At 47.5% G+C, this 18,193-nt stretch overlaps 1 protein-coding gene across 4 annotated transcripts in view; it reads left to right on the top strand.

Moving 5' to 3' along the window:
• LOC147099985 (EGF-like repeat and discoidin I-like domain-containing protein 3) overlaps nucleotides 1-18,193 on the top strand; it is a 98,543-nt gene that overhangs the window by 29,073 nt on the left and 51,277 nt on the right. For 2 of the 4 annotated variants that reach the window (XM_085968541.1, XM_085968540.1), the window contains exons 2-4: nucleotides 1,985-2,110; nucleotides 5,043-5,123; nucleotides 7,910-8,035. In XM_085968541.1, the coding sequence (XP_085824667.1) occupies nucleotides 1,985-2,110; nucleotides 5,043-5,123; nucleotides 7,910-8,035 (333 nt within the window). The remainder of the gene's footprint in view (nucleotides 1-1,984; nucleotides 2,111-5,042; nucleotides 5,124-7,909; nucleotides 8,036-18,193) is intronic. The other 2 variants (XM_085968543.1, XM_085968542.1) reach the window with 1 other exon arrangement.

Below are 18,193 nucleotides of genomic sequence, written 5' to 3'. Positions count from 1 at the left end.
TGAGGGATAAATATTGGCCAGGACACCGGGGATAACTCCCCTGCTCTTCTTTGAAATAGTGCCATTGGATCTTTTACGTCCACCTGAGAGAGCAGACGAGGCCTTGGGTTAACATCTCATCCGAAAGACGGCACCTCTGACAGTGCAGCACTCCCTCAGCACAGCATTGGAGTGTCAGCCTAGCTTTATGTGCTCAAGTCCCATAACCTTCTGACTCAGCTACCAACTGAGCCACAGCTGACACTATTGTGGCGAGAATCCATGGAGAATTGGGGCCATTTTGTTTAATAAATGAAACAAAAAAGCAAAAAGGCACACTCAAATTTCCCACTTTGATCCTTCTGTGTCACACTGTCTCCTTCAACCAGGAAGCTCAGATTGTCTCCATTGCCACTCTTGATAATGGTTTGTGATTGCCTGACACAAGCTGTGCCATATAGATAGATGTTAAAGGGGAAAAGTGTGGAACAATCATGAAAGATAAATAAACAACAACATACATATATGTATGGTGCCTTTCATGTAACAGATGTTCCAAGGTATTTAAACAAGGATTTAATAAACATCAAACAGAAAGTAAAAGAATGTTAGTGGAGGTAAGTGAAGGCCCATCATGCCTGTGCAAGCTCTTTGAAAGAGCTATCCAATTAGTCCCACTCTCCCTATAATGCACCCACCATATTTGGGTAGACATTTGGGGGTCTTCTGCCATCATTTCTGGTGGGAAATCCCAAAAGTAGTGGTGGGCAGTAGGGAGCTGGCGGAATGGCTTCCCGTCTGTTTTTCCTCCTCCGTCTGCTGGAGTTACGCCAAGGAGCTGGATGTATCTCCAGAGGAAAAGCTCTCCCAGTATGCATAGCGCACCAATTTCATGAGTCAGATGTCACACTCCACACGTCATGTTCCAGATATCAAATTCCAGTTGTCACACTTGCTTACAGATGCAAAAAAATCTTAGAGACATTAGTCACTTAATCCCGGATGTTTCTGAGGTACAGGCTGAAACCTACAAGCATTGTCCCATCTGGAAAGCTCCCTAGCCAAACGACAATTAAACTCTGAGTGACCCGAGCCTGTGTTTACTTAACAACAATTAGACTTTGTGGCTTTAAAGGGACACAGGTCCACCGTGACAAAATAACGCATTGTGCATTGCATGGTATAACGATCCTGTCTTTATAAGTGATAAGTTATAAATAATGTATCATCTGTATCAGCTTTTCATCCAACCTTCCGTGTAATTCAAATCTTAAAAATTCCATTATTCCCTCCCTCGCTGTCATCAAAGGAAGGAACTGACTTTGAACAAAGATTTACTGTGTTATTGAGTCAAATATCTTTGGCCCTTCTGGCACCTTCTCACCATAGCTCTGGTGGGAATGCAGCGGAAGGGCTGCAAACTAGACCGAGACCCAGATGTCCTGGGGGCCTGATCATACCCAGGAGTTTCCAGTGGCCATTTATTGCGGCCAAAGCCTCTACCCGCCCCAATCAAGGCAATTGATGTACAGGGTGCAGGGCTGGGGCAGGGATTCCCAAGCCTGGGAGTTCCCACACCCTCAGCCGCTCCTTGGCGGCCAGTAGTAAGCTCAATAAAAGGAGGCGTACGGGCCTATGGATTGGGGGCCCTCCTTGAGCGAATCAGGATTATGGCCTAAACCCTTGAAGAGAAAGGCAGCAATTTTGTTTAATTATTACAAAGGGGGCAGTTGGGGGCAATATTTATTTATTTTTCAGACGGCACCCTTCCCCTCGGGCGGCCACTATTTTGTTGCAATTTGCGGCTTCTTCATTATGGCAGGCATCCGCGCTTCGCCACTAGTCATGCAGGTGCCCAGCGGTGACATGCAAATCAAAGGGACCTTCCCCAACTCACAAACGTTGGCAGGGTCAATGGCGGAGGCCCTCGGAGGTCATGATCCCTGTATAACTGAGGTTACTGCCCACGCATTTCAGAGCCTAAATGCTTCTTGTTGCTCCACAGGTCATCCTTGTCACCCTGACCCTTGCCAGAATGGAGCCACGTGCCTGGCTGGAGTCTCTTCAGATCCCTACTACTGCATCTGCATGGAAGGATTTACCGGGAAAGACTGCACCGAGACGGAGCAAGGTAAGAACCCCGGGAAAGATCTTAACTAGCATGACCAATGCTGAGGTTTGAGCTGGTTGTTCTCCCGCCTTGTGTTTCTGTCTGCATGGCTGTTCTCTACCCTTTTTCCCTTTGTTGGTTCAAACATTTCACAGTCCTGTGGCGATACACAAAAGCAAAGCAAAGATTGAAATTAAAGAAATAATTGACAGCAAATAAATATTAGATGCAACAACAAAAGATCACTGTCCAGTGACTAGAACTTGGCCTCCTTCCTGATATCTTCTCCTTGAGCAGAATTTACGCGAGGAAGGACACATTCAGGCGCTATCAGTATCTCATTGATTAGCAAAGCTACACAGCTGTTAGTTGGGGATCTTTGACCGTAAAGCCATCTGTTGATTCTTTCAAACTTTGGTTCTATGAACTGCTGATGTGTTGGAATTGAGACAGGATAGAAAAAAAGAAAGACTTGCATTTATATGGTGCCTTTCACAACCTCAGGACATCCCAAAGCGCTTTACAGCCAATGAAGTACTTTTTGAAGTGTCGTCACTGTAGAAGATCTTGTAATACTGCAGGTCAGTTGCAGGTAGTGGTATTGATGAAAATGTGCGTCCAAGTCAGTGGTCATCCCAGCTACAATTGTGCACTGCACAAAGATGTGGGCAATGCCTCAAAATGAAGTGTTATAAGAACATAAGAAATAGGAGCAGGAGTAGGCCATTCGGCCCCTCGAGCCTGCTCTGCCATTCAATAAGATCATGGCTGATCATTGACCTCAACTCCACTTTCCCGCCCGATCTCCATATCCCTTGATTCCCCTAGAGTCCAAAAATCTATCGATCTCAGCCTTGAATATACTCAAAGACTCAGCATCCACAGCCCTCTGGGGCAGAGAACTCCAAAGATTCACAACCCTCAGTGAAGAAATTGCTCCTCATCTCGGTCTTAAATGGCCGACCCCTTATCCTGAGACTATGCCCCCTAGTTCTAGACACTCCAGTCAGGGGAAACAACCTCTCAGCATCTACCCTGTCAATCCCCTTCAGAATCTTGTATGTTTCAATGAGATCACCTCTCATTCTTCTAAACTCCAGAGAGTATCGGCCCATTCTACACAACCTCTCATCATAGGACAGCCCTCTCATCCCAGGGAGCAATCTAGTGAACCTTCATTGCACTGCCTCCCATATAAATGCAAGTCTTTCTCTCCCTCCCACTGCTAAACAGTGTCAGGTTACATCTCAACCTCCTAGCCATGGTTAAAATGAAATAAAAAGAGCATTAAAGCAAAACACTTGCATTTATATACCGCCTTTCAATACCTCAGGATGTCCCAAAGTGCTTCACAGCCAATGAAGTAATTTAGAAGTGTAATCACTGTTGTAATGTGGGAAACGCAGCAGCCAATTTGCGCACAGCAAGCTCCCACAAACAGCAATGTGATAATGACCAGATAATTTGCTTTTAGATTTTGGTTGAGTGATAAATATTGGCCAGGACACCAGGGAGAACTCCACTGCTCTTCCTTCAAATAGTGCCTTGTTATCTTTTAAGTTCACCTGTAAAAAAAAATAGTATAGGTTAAAATATCTGAGGAGGCTCCGTGGGCCAGCTCTACTGAGAGGAGTTTAAAAGCTGAATGACTTTATTGTATAACTGCTGGGTCAGGCCCACAGTGAGTCCAAACTCTCAACTTTCAGCAACTCTTCTGTCTACTCTGCAAGTCTAACCTCATTCTAGATTAACTGTCCCAAGGTATGCCGGGATAAGGGCGGCTTATGTAACCACGGAAAGGAAAGTTTAGGACAGATGTCAGCAAGAAATTCTGCACCCACAGAGCGGTCCCTTGGAATGGTCTCCGGAATAGGATAATGATAATTAGACTCATTCAAGAGTTGGTTAGATGCGGTGGGAGAAGGTAGGTCTCTTATTCTGGATGGATGAGTTAAAATGGGCCAAAAAGCCCCTCTCATTTGTATCTTCCTTGTGATCTGAGGTAAGGATTTTGCAGTGTTCAGTCACACGTATATAAATAATTATACTCCGGTGGATTGACTTTACACCAAATGGATCAATTTTGCTTATGTAACTAAGCCCCTCCCTCATTTCACAGTTCTATCCATGAAGTTGTTAATTCAATGCCTGGATTAATAGAACTTGGGGCTAAGATTAATTGGAGCAATCTGGAGCTGAACAATGTGTCCAAGTCAGGTGGCCTCCTTCTGTGCTGTAAAATTCTATAAATCTATGAAAGAAAGAATTAACACTTACATAGTGTCTGTTAGTGTGCCCAGGCCTTCCCAAAGCACTTCACAACAAAAGAGTTCATTTCGAAGTGCAGACGCTGTTGCTATTTAGGTGAATACAGCAACTATTTGTAACTCAGCAAGATCTCACAGATGGTAAATGAGATAAATGGCCGGTTAATCTGTGTTGTTATTGTGGTGTTGGATTAGGGAGGAAAGTTGGTCAGGAGAACTAGGAGAACACTCTGCTCTTCTTCAGTAGTGCCATGGGACCTTTGTCATGTATCCCAGTGAACGTCAGCATCTTTAGCAGGGGAGAACAGAGCCTTGTAAGGGAAAGGATCACTCCAGAAACTGTTGGACCAGTGAACAAGATGAATTTACATTTATTTTTTGAGCAAGCACTTTCTTTGTTGTTAACCAAGCAGTTCCCAACTTTACAGTTTACACTTAGCTTGTATTTGTGAACAAGACTTCGGGAGTCAGAAATACTACAGTAGGGACTCTATCTCGAGGGAGTTGGCTGAGGTTGGGCACTTCTACAAAGCCATTTTGCTTGTTTTCTTCAGCATAGCTCTACCCAGGAAGTTCCTTCGCATCACTTCCTGTGGTACGTGAAGTAATTGTGCAACCATGTTTCTTCTCCTCACTCCCCGCACACCATTTTATTTTAATACAATTTATTGATGCAATCAAAACAGGAAGTGGTGCAGAGGAACCTACCGGGTATACGTTGGAAGACATAAGGTATAACGATGTCACTACATACTCCGAACCCTCAGGTAAGCTGCCTGTGATTTCTGACAACAGAAGCAACGTTGTTGGACAGAAATTCAAAGCTTGACTGTGCTGCAGCTCGCAGATCTTCACGAGTCTTGTGCGGGGTTCGAAGGCATTCTCGGACTCTCGCAGAAGATGCCAAAACCTCTCTCTCTTTTTTTAGTCTCTCTAAAATGAGGGTTTGGCAATTGTAACTGCTGCTTCGTGTGTGCGCACTGACCGCTTGGGCTGCTGCACTCCCTTTTCCATTCTTCGGCCTGTGTTTGAATGCTAGCTGCCAGCGTAGCGATGTGGGAATTGCTAGGCGCATTTCTCAAACTGGCGGGCCGATTCTGATGCCTGCCTTCTTGCCCTCCAACAATCTGAGCAAAATGCATTCCAGGGAGTCCTTTCAACTCTGGAGCTGACTAATTGTAAGTGAGCTTTCTGCTTCTTGCGCCTGCAGTGCGTGAGCGCAGAGCTTCCATGGTGAAGTGGATAGCTGAGCATAAAGCGGTAGCTGAATATTAAGCCTGAGAGCCTTTCTTCCGGCCTAGAACCTGCATCGCCCTACATGACAACCATTTGCCGACACTGGCGGATGCTTGCACTCTCAGGTGAATCATTGTCTGCTGTCTTTAAGTTACTGCCTTTATCGCAAGGTCAGACCTGTTCTTGAAATATGTAACTATTGTCTGATATTTAGCCCAAAAGGAAGGTTCCTGCCCTACAATCTTCCCAAATTCTGACTGTTTCGTCCCTCCACTCCTGACGCCAATGAACCCGCAGTACCTTGTCTAAGTGAGCTTTCCTCGTGTGAGCCTGTGAGTGAGTGTCAGTCGGCTATTCGATCACGTCAGCTGAGGCCAATCGTGTTTTGACCTATAGTCGATGCACACACTTCCCAGTTGGGGTCACTGACTGGGGGATTGACACTGATTGATTGTTCTTCTCTCCTCCTTAATCTCAAGTGCTGATTTTAATACTGGGTGAGCGCGGGGTGAGCCCGGTAGGGAAATCCCCACGGACTCCTCGGTGTGAGGCCCCGGGCCATTTTAACTCATTTAAATAGTTCGGCTTTGTCGACTGCCCGAAGCCGGCAGGAGTGCCGTCACGACTGGCGGGTGGCAGCGGGCATCGGGGCGGGAGTCGGAGGCCAACGGGGGCCAAAGCAAACCGTCCTTAGCAAGGTTAGTCATGCAGGACCGAGGGGGGTGTGGGGAGTGATGCGGTTCTGAGGCGATCGCAGTGGAGGAGGTTGGGGACGGAGACCCTGGCCAAAGGAAGACCAAGGTTTCCTTGTTGGACCAGGACAGACAATCCTGCTTGCCTTCGGCCACAAGGAACCTTACCAAAATGTTAAAAGGGATTACTTACCTGGAGACTGTGTGAAAATCGTGCATTTTAGAGGTCAAATTATGGCACTGTCCAAATGACATCATCAGACCCGGCATTTCAATATTTATGAAGCCTGCACTCTCCTTCATTGGGCGATCTCCACGCTCCCCAAAACCTGGGAGTTAAAATTGCGAGGTGGGGTGCGGTAAACCGCCATTTTAATGCCCTGCCCGCACTGTTCCCGCCGGGCGGGCAGAGTTAAAACCAGAGCTTAATTGTAGTTCCCCATCACCAACCCAGTTTGTGAACTCAACACAGGCCCATGGTGGAGCCAGGAACCTTCCTGGTTTGCATGGGTCAGTACCACACTGGATGTTGTGTTGAGCCACCGATACATTGAAGGATAAAGACGTTGGCTGGAAAATTCCTGGGAGCTGCTCTCGCTCTGCCGCTGTCGCTTCGCTGGAAACCCTGTTTGTGCTGCGCTTCTGAAGAAGTTACGGCAGCTCCGAGGAATTTCCCGGCCAACGTTATTTGGAAATTTGGCAGAACCTTCAGCCACCGTTCCCGTACACTCCCCATAACTCCTCTCCTTACCACTTCACCAGAATAAACAACAACGAAATAATAATTTGCATTTATATAGTGCCTTTAATGTAGTAAAACATTCCAAGGCACTTCACAGTAGCATTATCAGACAAAATTTAACACTGAGCCACATAAGGCCACATTAGGATAGGTGACCAAAAGCTTGGTCAAAGAGGTAGGTTTTAACGAAAGAGGTAGATTTTAAGGAGTGTCTCAAAGGGAGAAAGAGAGGTGGAGAGGTTTGGGGAGGGAATTCCAGAGCTTAGGGCCTAGGCTAAAGAGGAGATCTGACAGACGTGTCCAAATGATGGGTTTTGATGAGGCAAATCAGGAAAATGTATTTCTGCTGGTTGGAGTCAGTAATTCGAAGGCGTACATTTAAAATCATCACCAGAAGAAGAAAGGGAGATATTTTGAGAAATTCTTTAAACAGAGGATTGTTAGGACATGGAATGCCTGACCAAACACAGTGATGGAAACAGAATCCGTAATAGCTTTTAAAAGGGAAGTGGATCAATATTTGAAGCAAAATTTAAAAAAGTATGGGGAAAGGGCCAGGGAATGGGACTATGGTGGGCTGAATGACCTCGGTCTGTGCCATTGTTACAGTAGCAGAGTGGGATTGTGGTTTTTGGCCCCAATCTATTCCCGAGTTCACTGCCCATGTTACAGAGCATCAAGGGACTGGCTGGACAGTTTTTGTAGGGTGGAAGAAACCTGAGAAATGCTTCCAGTGAAGCATAGAAGGTTACCAACTGGTAAATAGCTTGGGGCCCACAATATTTTACTTCACCCAGCAACCGGATTGGCTGAGTGGTTAACTCCAGGCCAACAATTTAAATGGCAACTTTCTACACACGATTATTTCTTTGTTACATTGCAGGTCCTTGTCACCCTAACCCCTGTCAAAACGGTGGCCTGTGTGAATTGATATCACGTAGAGGAGATGTCTTCAGTGAATACACCTGCAAGTGCCCCACTGGCTTCCAGGGCGTTGATTGTCAAACAAGTAAGTAGAGTGGTTTATTTGGGAATTATTATCTGTGGAGAATCTATGGACGTCACAGCTGTTAAACCGTTGGTGCAGTCATTGTGTGCCGGTGACATGGAGTGTGCGATGGCACTTGGTGTCCACATTGTGAGCCTCTAGTGGCAGGAAAATGGAGCCTGAATCGAATGGTGCCTCCTCAATTCCTCATGAAATGAGCAAATATATTAATTACAAGGCAGTCATGGAATCTTGGAGCTCAGGTGTTGGTTGTAAAAACACCTGGGCTCTGATCTCGTGGTCTGTGATGATCTTTGAACCCATCTGTTAGATTAGTGGCATATAAAGTTTGCTCTTGCAAGGCTCTGCTCCTAATTCAGAGCCTTGCTAGATGGGAGTTTAGTTTGCATAATTGGCTCTATCGCCCTATCTCTGACCTGTGCTCATGTCTAGCGAGGGTTCATGAGCCTTGAAAATGTTTCCTTATAATCCCTATTATTATTGACTATTCTCTATACAGTATAACCTTCCTATAGTCTGGGTGGGGGAATCATTTGCTTTTAAGATTTAAAAAGTTTGATTCATATAATTAAATGAGCTACAGACTGTGCAGGACTGGTGCATTAACTCTGTAAATATAAAAGACTGTTCTTGATACTAAAGCCTGTGAGAATTAGTCTCGACCCTGGGGCTGGGTCAGAGTAATCAATGCGTCTCCTGACAGCTCCCATGATATCAGTGGCTTGCCAGCAAGAAGCTCACCAGAGGATAAGTCGCTATCACTCAGGGCTTGGATCCCATCCCAGAACATTTTCGGGAGAACCAGACAGCTGACTTGTTTCAAAAGGACATAAAGGGGGGATTGTTCTCAAACTGCGATTTCTGAAATTTTCAATCACGTTACAAATTTCTCATGGTCAGACCAATGCTGGAAATAGGTTAGGCTGTTCTGTATTAAATCATTAACACTATCATTATTCTCTCTTGTCGGCGGCATCTGCAAGCATGGGGTCAACTTCCACATGTATGCTGACAATACCCAGCTTTACCTCGCCGCCATCACCCTTAAAATCATAGCATTGCAGAATGATACAGCACATTCGGCCAGTCGTGTCCGTGTTGGCTCTTTGAAAGAGCTATCCAATTAGTCCCGCTCCCCTGCTCTTCCCCATAGTCCTGCAAATTTTTCCTTTGCAAGTATTTATCCAATTCCCTTTTGAAAATTACTATTGGATCGGCTTCCACTGCCCTTTCAGATACTGCATTCCAGATCGTAACAACTCGCTGAGTAAAATGATTTTTTCCTCCTCTCCCTCTCTGCCTTTTTTGCCAATTATCTTAAACCTGTGTCGTCTGGTTACCGACCCTACTGCCAGTGGAAATAGTTTTTTGCTATCTACTCTATTGAAATGCCTTGACTTCATAAATTCTGCTGTGCTGTCTGACTGCCTGTCCAAGTTGTGAAGGAGTTGGACTTTTCACCAGTGTGCCCAGAAGCTCCACACCACAGCCCCTTGCTCCTTCCCTTCCTGGCTACTCACTCAGATTGAACCTGCCAATGTGAAACATCGAAACATAGAAGATAGGAGCAGGAGAAGGCCATTCAGCCCCTCGAGCCTGCTCCGCCATTCAATGAGATCATGGCTGATCATCCAAATTCAGTACCCTGTTCCTGCCTTCTCCCCATATCCCTTGATCCCTTTAGCCTTAAGAAATATATCTAACTCCTTCTTGAATATATTTAATGAATTGGCCTCAACTTCCTTCTGTGGTAGAGAATTCCACAGGTTCACCACTCTCTGGGTGAAGAAATTCCTCCTCATCTCTATCCTAAATGGCTTACCCCTTATCCTTAGACTGTGACCCCTGGTTCTGGACTCCCCGACCATCGGGAACATCCTTCCCGCATCTAGTCTGTCTAGTCCTGTTAGAATTTTATAAGTTTCAATGAGATCCCTGTGGTAAACCACTGTTTGTATACTGTTTGCATTCCATTGTGTACATGCCTGGACATGCCTCGGCTGACTCCTCCCACAAGTCCTAGTATAAAGGTGGCTGCTCCCCAGCCCTTTGTATTTCTGGACCGGTCGACCACTCGAGGCAGACCTCCATTCTTTTGTTAATAAAAGCCTTTAGTTACTCTTCTAACTCTCAGTCTTTTATGAGTAATTGATAGCGCATCAATCCCCTCTCATTCTTCTAAACTCCAGCGAGTATAAGCCCAATTGACCCAATCTCCTCATACGTCATTCTTGCCATCCCAGGTATCAGCCTGGTGAATCTTCGCTGCACTCCCTCCATGGCAAGAACATCCTTCCTCCGGTAAGGCGACCAAAACTGCACACAATACTCAAGATGTGGTCTCACCAAGGCCCTGTACAACTGCAGCAAGACATCCTTGTTCCTGCACTCAAACCCTCTCGCTATGAAGGCCAACATACCATTTGCCTTCTTAACCGCCTGCTACACCTGCATGCTTACCTTCAGCGATTGGTGCACAAGGACACCCAGGTCTCGTTGCACTTCCCCTTCCCCAATCTATTGCCATTCAGATAATAATCTGCCTTCCTGTTTTTGACACCAAAGTGGATAACCTCGCATTTATCCACGTTATATTGCATCTGCCATGCTTCTGCCCAATCACCCAACCTGTCCAAATCGTACTGGAGTTTCTCGGAATCCTCCTCACAGCACACACGCCCACCCAGCTTTGTGTCGTCTGCAAACTTGGAGATATTACATCTAGTTCCCTCGTCTAGATCATTAATATATATATATATTGTGAATAGCTGGGTTCCAAGGACCGATCCCTGCGGTACCCCACTAGTCACTGCCTGCCACTCGGAAAAAGACCCCTTTATTCCAACTCTTTGCTTTCTGTCTGCCAACCAGTTCTCTATCCAAGTCAATACCTTGCCCCCAATCCCATGTGCCTTAACTTTACATGCTAATCTCTTATGCGGGACCTTATCGAACGCCTTTTGAAAGTCAAATACACCACATCCACTGGTTCTCCCTTATCTATTTTACCAGTTACATCCTCAAAGAATTGCTGTCCTTCAAACCCCATATGTTGCCTGTCACCAAGACTCCCAATTTCCCTATCCACAATATTGCCTGCCTTCTCTCCTATCTTATCCCCACTGCCACTGAAGCCCTCATCCATGTCGCTGTCACCTCCACGCTTGACTGCTCCAGCACCCGCTTCATCGGCCTCCCCAGCTCCACCATACACGAATTTCAATGCCATGCCCACATCCCATCCCAGATGAAGTCCTTTTTGCCTATCACCACATTCTTTGGCAAACTTTATTAGCTTCCCACCTCCGGCCACATTGATTCGCAAATCGTAAAACACAAAGCCAAAAAACTGCAGATGCTGGAAATCTGAAACAAAAGCAGAAAACTCTGGAAGCACTCAGCAGGTCAGTCAGCACCTGTGGAAAGACCCTTCATCCAGTTCTCATGAAGGACCCACACCTGAAATGTGAACTTGTCTGTTCTCTCCACAGGTGCTGACTGACCTGCTGAGTGATTGCAGTATTTTCTGATTTCCAAATCATTCTCTTTGTCTATAAATCCCTCATGGCCTTGCCCAACCCTATCTCTGCAACCTTCTGTAGCCCTAAATCACAGCTAACATCCTCCGCCCTACCAAATCTGGCTTTCTGTGCATTCCCACAACCACACCCCCAACTTTCTCAGTCCCATCCTCAGTGGCGGGCCTCTAGCCATCATTCCCCCACACTCGGACTCCCTTTCTGAAGCCTCCCCCCGCCTTGCTACATTTTTCCTCACTGAAAAGTTGCCACAAAACCAATCTCTTCAACCATACCTTGGGTTGTGTTCCCTAAACTGCCTCCCAAACTCCGGGTTGTGTTTGGTCCTTCTTTGTTAAGTGTCTTAAGACAATTCTCTATTACTTTTTATTATTCAGCCACGGGATATGGGCATTGCTGGCAAAGCCAGCATTTATTGCCCATCCCTAGTGAGCCGCCTTCTTGAACCACTGCAGTCCGTAAGGTGAAGGTGCTCCCACAGTGTTGTTAGGTAGGGAGTTCCAGGATTTTGATCCAGCGTTGATGATGGAACACCGACATATGTCCGAGTAGGGATGGTGTGTGACTTGGAGGGGAACTTGGCGGTGATGGTGTCCCCATACGCCTGCGGGTTTGGGAGGTGCTGTCGAAGAAGCCTTGGTGAGTTGCTGCAGTCCATCCTGTAGATAGTATACACTGCAGCCACGGTGCACCAGCAGTGGAGGGAATGGATGTCCAAGATGGTCAAAGGTGCTATATAATTGCAAGTTGTTATTGATTTAGCTAATGCATAGTCGTAAAGCACAGCTGTGTAGGAACTGATAGTGTGGGGCTCAGACTCCTGGACAGTACTGGGGCCGATATTGCAGAACCTCGTCACTGGGCCTGTAACTGGAGTTGCCCAACGCAAGCCCAACATGACTGAACTTTAGTGGAGATGGAGAGGACAGGAGAGGACAATTTGAAGCCTCATTTTAGAAATTCATTCATCCGACTCCTGGCAGCCTTGCTAATGGGGAGATAAAAAAAATCTCACAGTGGTAACCTATTTTTAAAAAAAAAGAAAGACTTGTATTTATAGAGTGCCTTTCATGACCTCAGGACGTCCTAAAGCGCTTGACAGCCAATGAAGTATTTTTTGAAGTGGAGTCACTGTTGTAATATAGGAAACGTGGCAGCTAATTTGCACACAGCAAGATCCCACAAACCGCAATGAGATAATGACCAGTCTGTTTTAGGTGTTGGTTGAGGGATAAATATTGGCCAGGACACTGGGGAGAACTCAGCTGATCTTCTTCAAATACCACTGTGGGATCTTTTAATAATAATAATCAACTTTATTGTCATTGTTAGTGCACAAGTGCAGTACAACGAAATGTAAGCTTGCGGCTCCCGAGAGTGTACATTTTGATTAAGACATTTAACATACATTTGGCTTGTAACATAAACATAAACATAATAAAGTGCATTGGCAGATGTGCAGGCTTTAGAATTTATTAGCAGAGTTCAGTAGGATGACAGCCCTGGGAAAGAAGCTGTTCCTAAATCTGGTCGTGCGGGTGCGAATGCATCTGTAGCGTCTCCCAGATGGCAGGGGGGCGAACAAACTGTGGCTGGGGTGGGTAGGGTCTTTGATGATGGTCAGTGACCTCCGTAGACAGCGTTTCTGGTAGATGTTCTCAATGGTCGGTAGCCGGGTGCCGGTAATGCGTTGGGCAGTTTTGACTACCCGCTGCAGGGCTTTCCGGTCATAGGAGGTACAGCTGCTATACCACACTGTGATACAGTTTGTCAGGATGCTCTCTATTGTGCAGCGGTAAAAGTTAGAGAGGATCCAGGGTGACAGGTTGCATCCCTTCAGCCTCCTTAGGAAATATAGGCGCTGCTGGGCCTTCACCAAAGAGGAGGTATTGAGGGACCAGGAGAGGTCTTCCGTGATGTGGACTCCGAGGAACTTAAAGCTGTTCACCCTTTCCACCACAGCCCCTTGGATGTGGATGGGGGTGTGTCTTCCGCCTTTAGACTTCCTGAAGTCCACAATGATTTCCTTGGTTTTCTTGATGTTAAGGGCCAGGTTGTTGTCGGCGCACCACTTCACGAGGTACTGGACCTCCTCCCTGTAGGCTGACTCATCGTTGTTGGTGATCTGGCCTACCACCGTGGTATCATCCGCAAACTTGATGATGGTGTTGGAACCATGAACAGCCACACAGTCGTGGGTGAAGAGGGAGTAGAGGAGGGGGCTCAGCACACAACCTTGTGGGGCCCCCGTGTTCAGGGTCGGGGGGGGAGGTGTGGTTGCCTAATTTGACAGACTGGGGTCTGTTAGTTAGGAAGTCCAGGGTCCAGTTGCAAAGGGAAGTGTTCAGGCCAAGAGTGTGGAGTTTGGTGGCCAGCTTGTTGGGGACGATGGTGTTGAATGCTGAGCTGTAGTCTATGAACAGCATTCTGATGTAGGTCTCTTTACCGTCTAAGTGTTTCAGTGCAGAATGAAGAGCATTTGTGATTGCATCCTCCGTTGATCTGTTTGCGCGATAGGCAAACTGGTGTTGGTCAAGAGAGGTGGGAACACTGGCTTTGATGTGAGCCAGGACCAGTCTCTCGAAACACTTCATTATGATGGGTGTGAGTGCGACAGGTCGATAGTCGTTCAGAAACGTCACAGCCACTTGCTTTGGCACAGGAATAATGGTGGCGGTCTTGAAGCATGTAGGGACTACTGCCTGGGCCAGTGACAGATTGAAGATGGTGGTGAAGACATCAGCCAGCTGATCAGCACATTCTTTGAGTACCCGTCCAGGGATGCTGTCAGGTCCAGCAGCCTTACGTGTGTTCACTCCGCGTAGAGCACCCCTTACGTCGGAGGTGGACAGAGTGAGCACCTGGTCTTCCGGGGGTGGCAATGCTTTGGTAGCCGGCTCCCTGTTGTCCCTGTCAAAGCGAGCGTAGAAGTTGTTAAGCTCCTCCGGAAGGGAGGCATCGCTAACCAGGGGGCTGGTGTTTTTACTCTTATAGTCGGTGATAGACTGGATGCCTTGCCACATGCGCCAGGGGTCCGAGTTGTTGTGGAAATGATCCTCAATCCGTAGTGTCTGTTTTCTTTTGGCAGTCCTGATACCCTTTTTTAGGTTGGTCCTAGCTGCACTGTAAGCCGCCGCGTCGGCAGATTTAAATGCTACGTCGCGTGCTTTCAACAGCAAGCGGACCTCCCCGTTCATCCAGGGTTTCTGGTTGGGATATGTCCTGATATTTTTATGGGTCGTGACGACCTTGACGCAACTGTTGATGTAGAATAGCACTGTGGATGCGTATTCCTCGATGTCAGTATGGGCAAACATGCTCCAATCAGTGCGTTCGAAGCAATCCTGAAGCTCTGAGACTGCCCCCTCTGGCCATACTTTCACTGATCTTACTGATGTTTTCACTCTTTTGATGAGCGGTTTGTATGCCGGGGCTAGAAGCAGGGAGAGGTGGTCAGACTTCCCAAGGTGGGGGCAGGGAATGGCCTTATAAGCATCTACAATGCTCGTGTAGACTTGATCCAGTGTGTTCTCCCCTCTTGTGGGGCAGGAAACATTCTGGTGGAATTTCGGGAGTACAGATTTTAGGTTTGTGATTGAAGTCCCCCGCGACGATAAAGGCTCCGTCTGGGTGCGCAGTTTGTTGTTCGCTGATGGCCCTGTAGAGGTCCTTCAGTGCTAGTTTGGCATTAGCATGTGGTGGGATGTAGACCGCAGTGATGATATCAGCCGTGAATTCCCGAGGCAGGTAGAAGGGTCTGCACCTTGCCATGAGGAATTCCAAATCAGCAGAACAGGATCTATCGATTATGTCCGTGTTAGTGCACCAGGCATTGTTAGTGTAAATGCACAAACCGCCTCCCTTGCTCTTACCGGAGTCTGCAGTTCTGTCGGCGCGGAAGACCGTGCGTCCTTCTAGCTGGATGGTGGTGTCAGGGATGCCGTTGTTCAACCAGGTCTCTGTGAAAATCATGGCGCAGCATTCCTTTGTCCTTTTCTGTGAGGAGAGATCAAGTTTGATCTCATCCATTTTATTTTCCAGTGACCTAACGTTGGCCAGGAAAATACTTGGGAGGGAGGGTTTGTGTGGGGCCCTCTTTAACCTGTTGTGGATTCCGGCCCTCTTGCCCTGCTTCTGTTTGCGCTCTCTGCGTCGACTTCCGGCTGGAGGAGGTCGCCACGCTGGTCCCGGGGATCGAGCGATGTCGGGAGGCAGATCGACGGCGCCGAGTGTGAGCCGCACGCAATCGACCCCGATATCGAGGAGCGTCTGCCGGCTGTACAGCAGGTCCGCCCTCAATTCCCGCGTGAGCAGAGTCAAGAAGAGATACAGGAAGAAGGTAAAAACGCACAGTCTCGGGAGAGACAAAGCCGCTGCGTCCATGCGTGCCGCCATTAAGGAAAGCCATCGTCCGCTGCCCGCGACTCTTTCTAATTCGGTCTCTCGCCTGAGAGGTACACCCACCTGAGAGGGCAGACGGAGCCTCGGTTTAGCAGCTCATCCAAAAGATGGCACCTTAAACAGTGCAGCACTCCCTCAGCACTGCACTGGAGCGTCAGCCTAGATTTTGTGCTCGAGTCTCTGAAGTGGGACTTGAACCCACAACCTTCTGATTAAGAGGTAAGAGTGCTACCCACTGAGCCACGGCCGACTCACTGTTCCGTGTAGGACTGTGTGAGAGTTGCTACGCAGCTTCTGGGATTTCAGCTTCCACTACATAAATCTTCGTGTAGGTGGTGAAGAATTCAAGCTTACTGCACATTTCCCTGCCCTGCTAAAAAGCATGTGTAGGACACTTTGATTTGGCCACTGCAGTCAGGGCTCTCTGCAGCCAACTCAACCAGAAGAATCCGGATTAATCCAGCCAATCATCTTTAGTCGATGGGCAGCTGATAACACATGACTCATCCTGAGGGGAGAAGAGCTGTCCTTTGACTTCTTAACATTAGGAAGTGACCACTTGCACCTAATATATATTATAAATAATGTACACAGGATCTGGGTCGTGTGTTGAATTAGAGAAAAAATTGTTGTTTGACCTCCGGGATTTAATTTGAAATCCAGCCCCGATTGATGGGATGAAAGACTTCTCTGTCTGCTGGTTATAAATGTTTGACCTGAAATGAGTTTGGGGCAGTTTCACACCAAGTGTTAATGAGTGTGGCACTGCAGCAGAAAACTCCTTCAATCGGTACTAATTTGGCAATCTCACTGGGGTTACAGGATGGCTGGTGTGGGAAATGGGAAAATGTTACCCTTGTGCAGCAGGGACCACTCTTGAGTTTGGGGCCGAGTCACATTGTTGGGGCAGTGTAGAGAGACCTTCACTATGCATCTAATCCGTGCTGTAACAGACCTGGCAGTGCTTTATGGGAAGGCGTAGAGGAAACTTTATTCTGTATCTGACCTGTGCTGTTCCAGGTCTAAGGATGCTTGGTGGACGCAGTGTAGAAAGAGTGTTACTCCGTGTCCAACCTGTGCTGAAGATACTCTGGGAGTGCTTGATTCAGACACTTGGAGGGTGGAATTGGTCAACAGAAGTAGTGCAAAACCGGCTGATAACAAATCAGCAGCCCGTTTCACACCAAAGAAAATCTGGTATGGTGTAAAACAGGCTGCTGAGTATGATCATCTCAGGGAAGACCATATGGGGTCTGATTGCACTGGGTCTTACTGTGTATCGGGTCTGATCATACCAGGAGTGACCAGAGCGAGTCTGACTGCACTGGGTCTAACTGTTTCAGTGACTGACTGCACCAGGTCTGACTGTACCGAGTTTAACTGTACCGGGACTGACCGTACCAGGGTCTGACTGTACCTGGTCTGACTGTTCCGGGTCCAACTGTACCGGGTCCGACTGTACCTGGTCTGACTGTACCGGGTTTAACTATTCCGGGTCTGACTGTACCGTACTGACTGTACCAGGATCTGACTGTACCTGGTCTGACTGCTCTTTTTCGCAAATGTAAAACTGTGAAATAATGTATAGTGAAGTTATGCAGTGATGTATTGCAAAATATTGCAATGCATTTTGGATTGATGCGAAGGAAGAAAATTGACAGTGTGTGTGTGGGGGCGAAGCAGTTAATTCAAGGTGAGATGTTTTATGAACAGTGTGAGACTGATTTTTAATAAAAAAATACATTTTATTTCACACTTATCTTTTTAGAATGAAGAAACCCAATAGTTTTGCATGAAAGAAATGTCAGTCCTGGTACATTCAGACCCAGCACGGTCAGACCCAGCACGGTCAGACCCAGCACGGTCAGACCCAGCACGCTCAGACCCAGCACGCTCAGACCCAGCACGCTCAGACCCAGCACGCTCCGACCCAGCACGGTCAGGCCCAGCACGGTCAGGCCCAGCACGGTCAGGCCCAGCACGGTCAGACCCAGCACGGTCAGGCCTTGCACGGTCAGGCCCAGCACGGTCAGACTCAGCACACTCAGACTCAGGACGGTCAGGCCCAGCACGGTCAGGCCCAGCACGGTCACACCCAGCACGCTCAGGCCCTGCACGGTCAGGCCCAGCACAGTCAGACTCAGCACACTCAGACCCAGCACGGTCAGGCCCAGCACGGTCAGACCCAGCACGCTCAGGCCCAGGATGGTCAGACCCA

The sequence above is a fragment of the Somniosus microcephalus genome, chromosome 27, assembly GCF_052327205.1.
Source record: "Somniosus microcephalus isolate GS21.2 chromosome 27, FLI_Smic_1.0, whole genome shotgun sequence".
In the NCBI taxonomy this organism is placed as follows: domain Eukaryota; kingdom Metazoa; phylum Chordata; class Chondrichthyes; order Squaliformes; family Somniosidae; genus Somniosus; species Somniosus microcephalus.
Note: the sequence above shows the minus strand (reverse complement) of the source record. Positions and strands in the feature narration are given on the sequence as shown.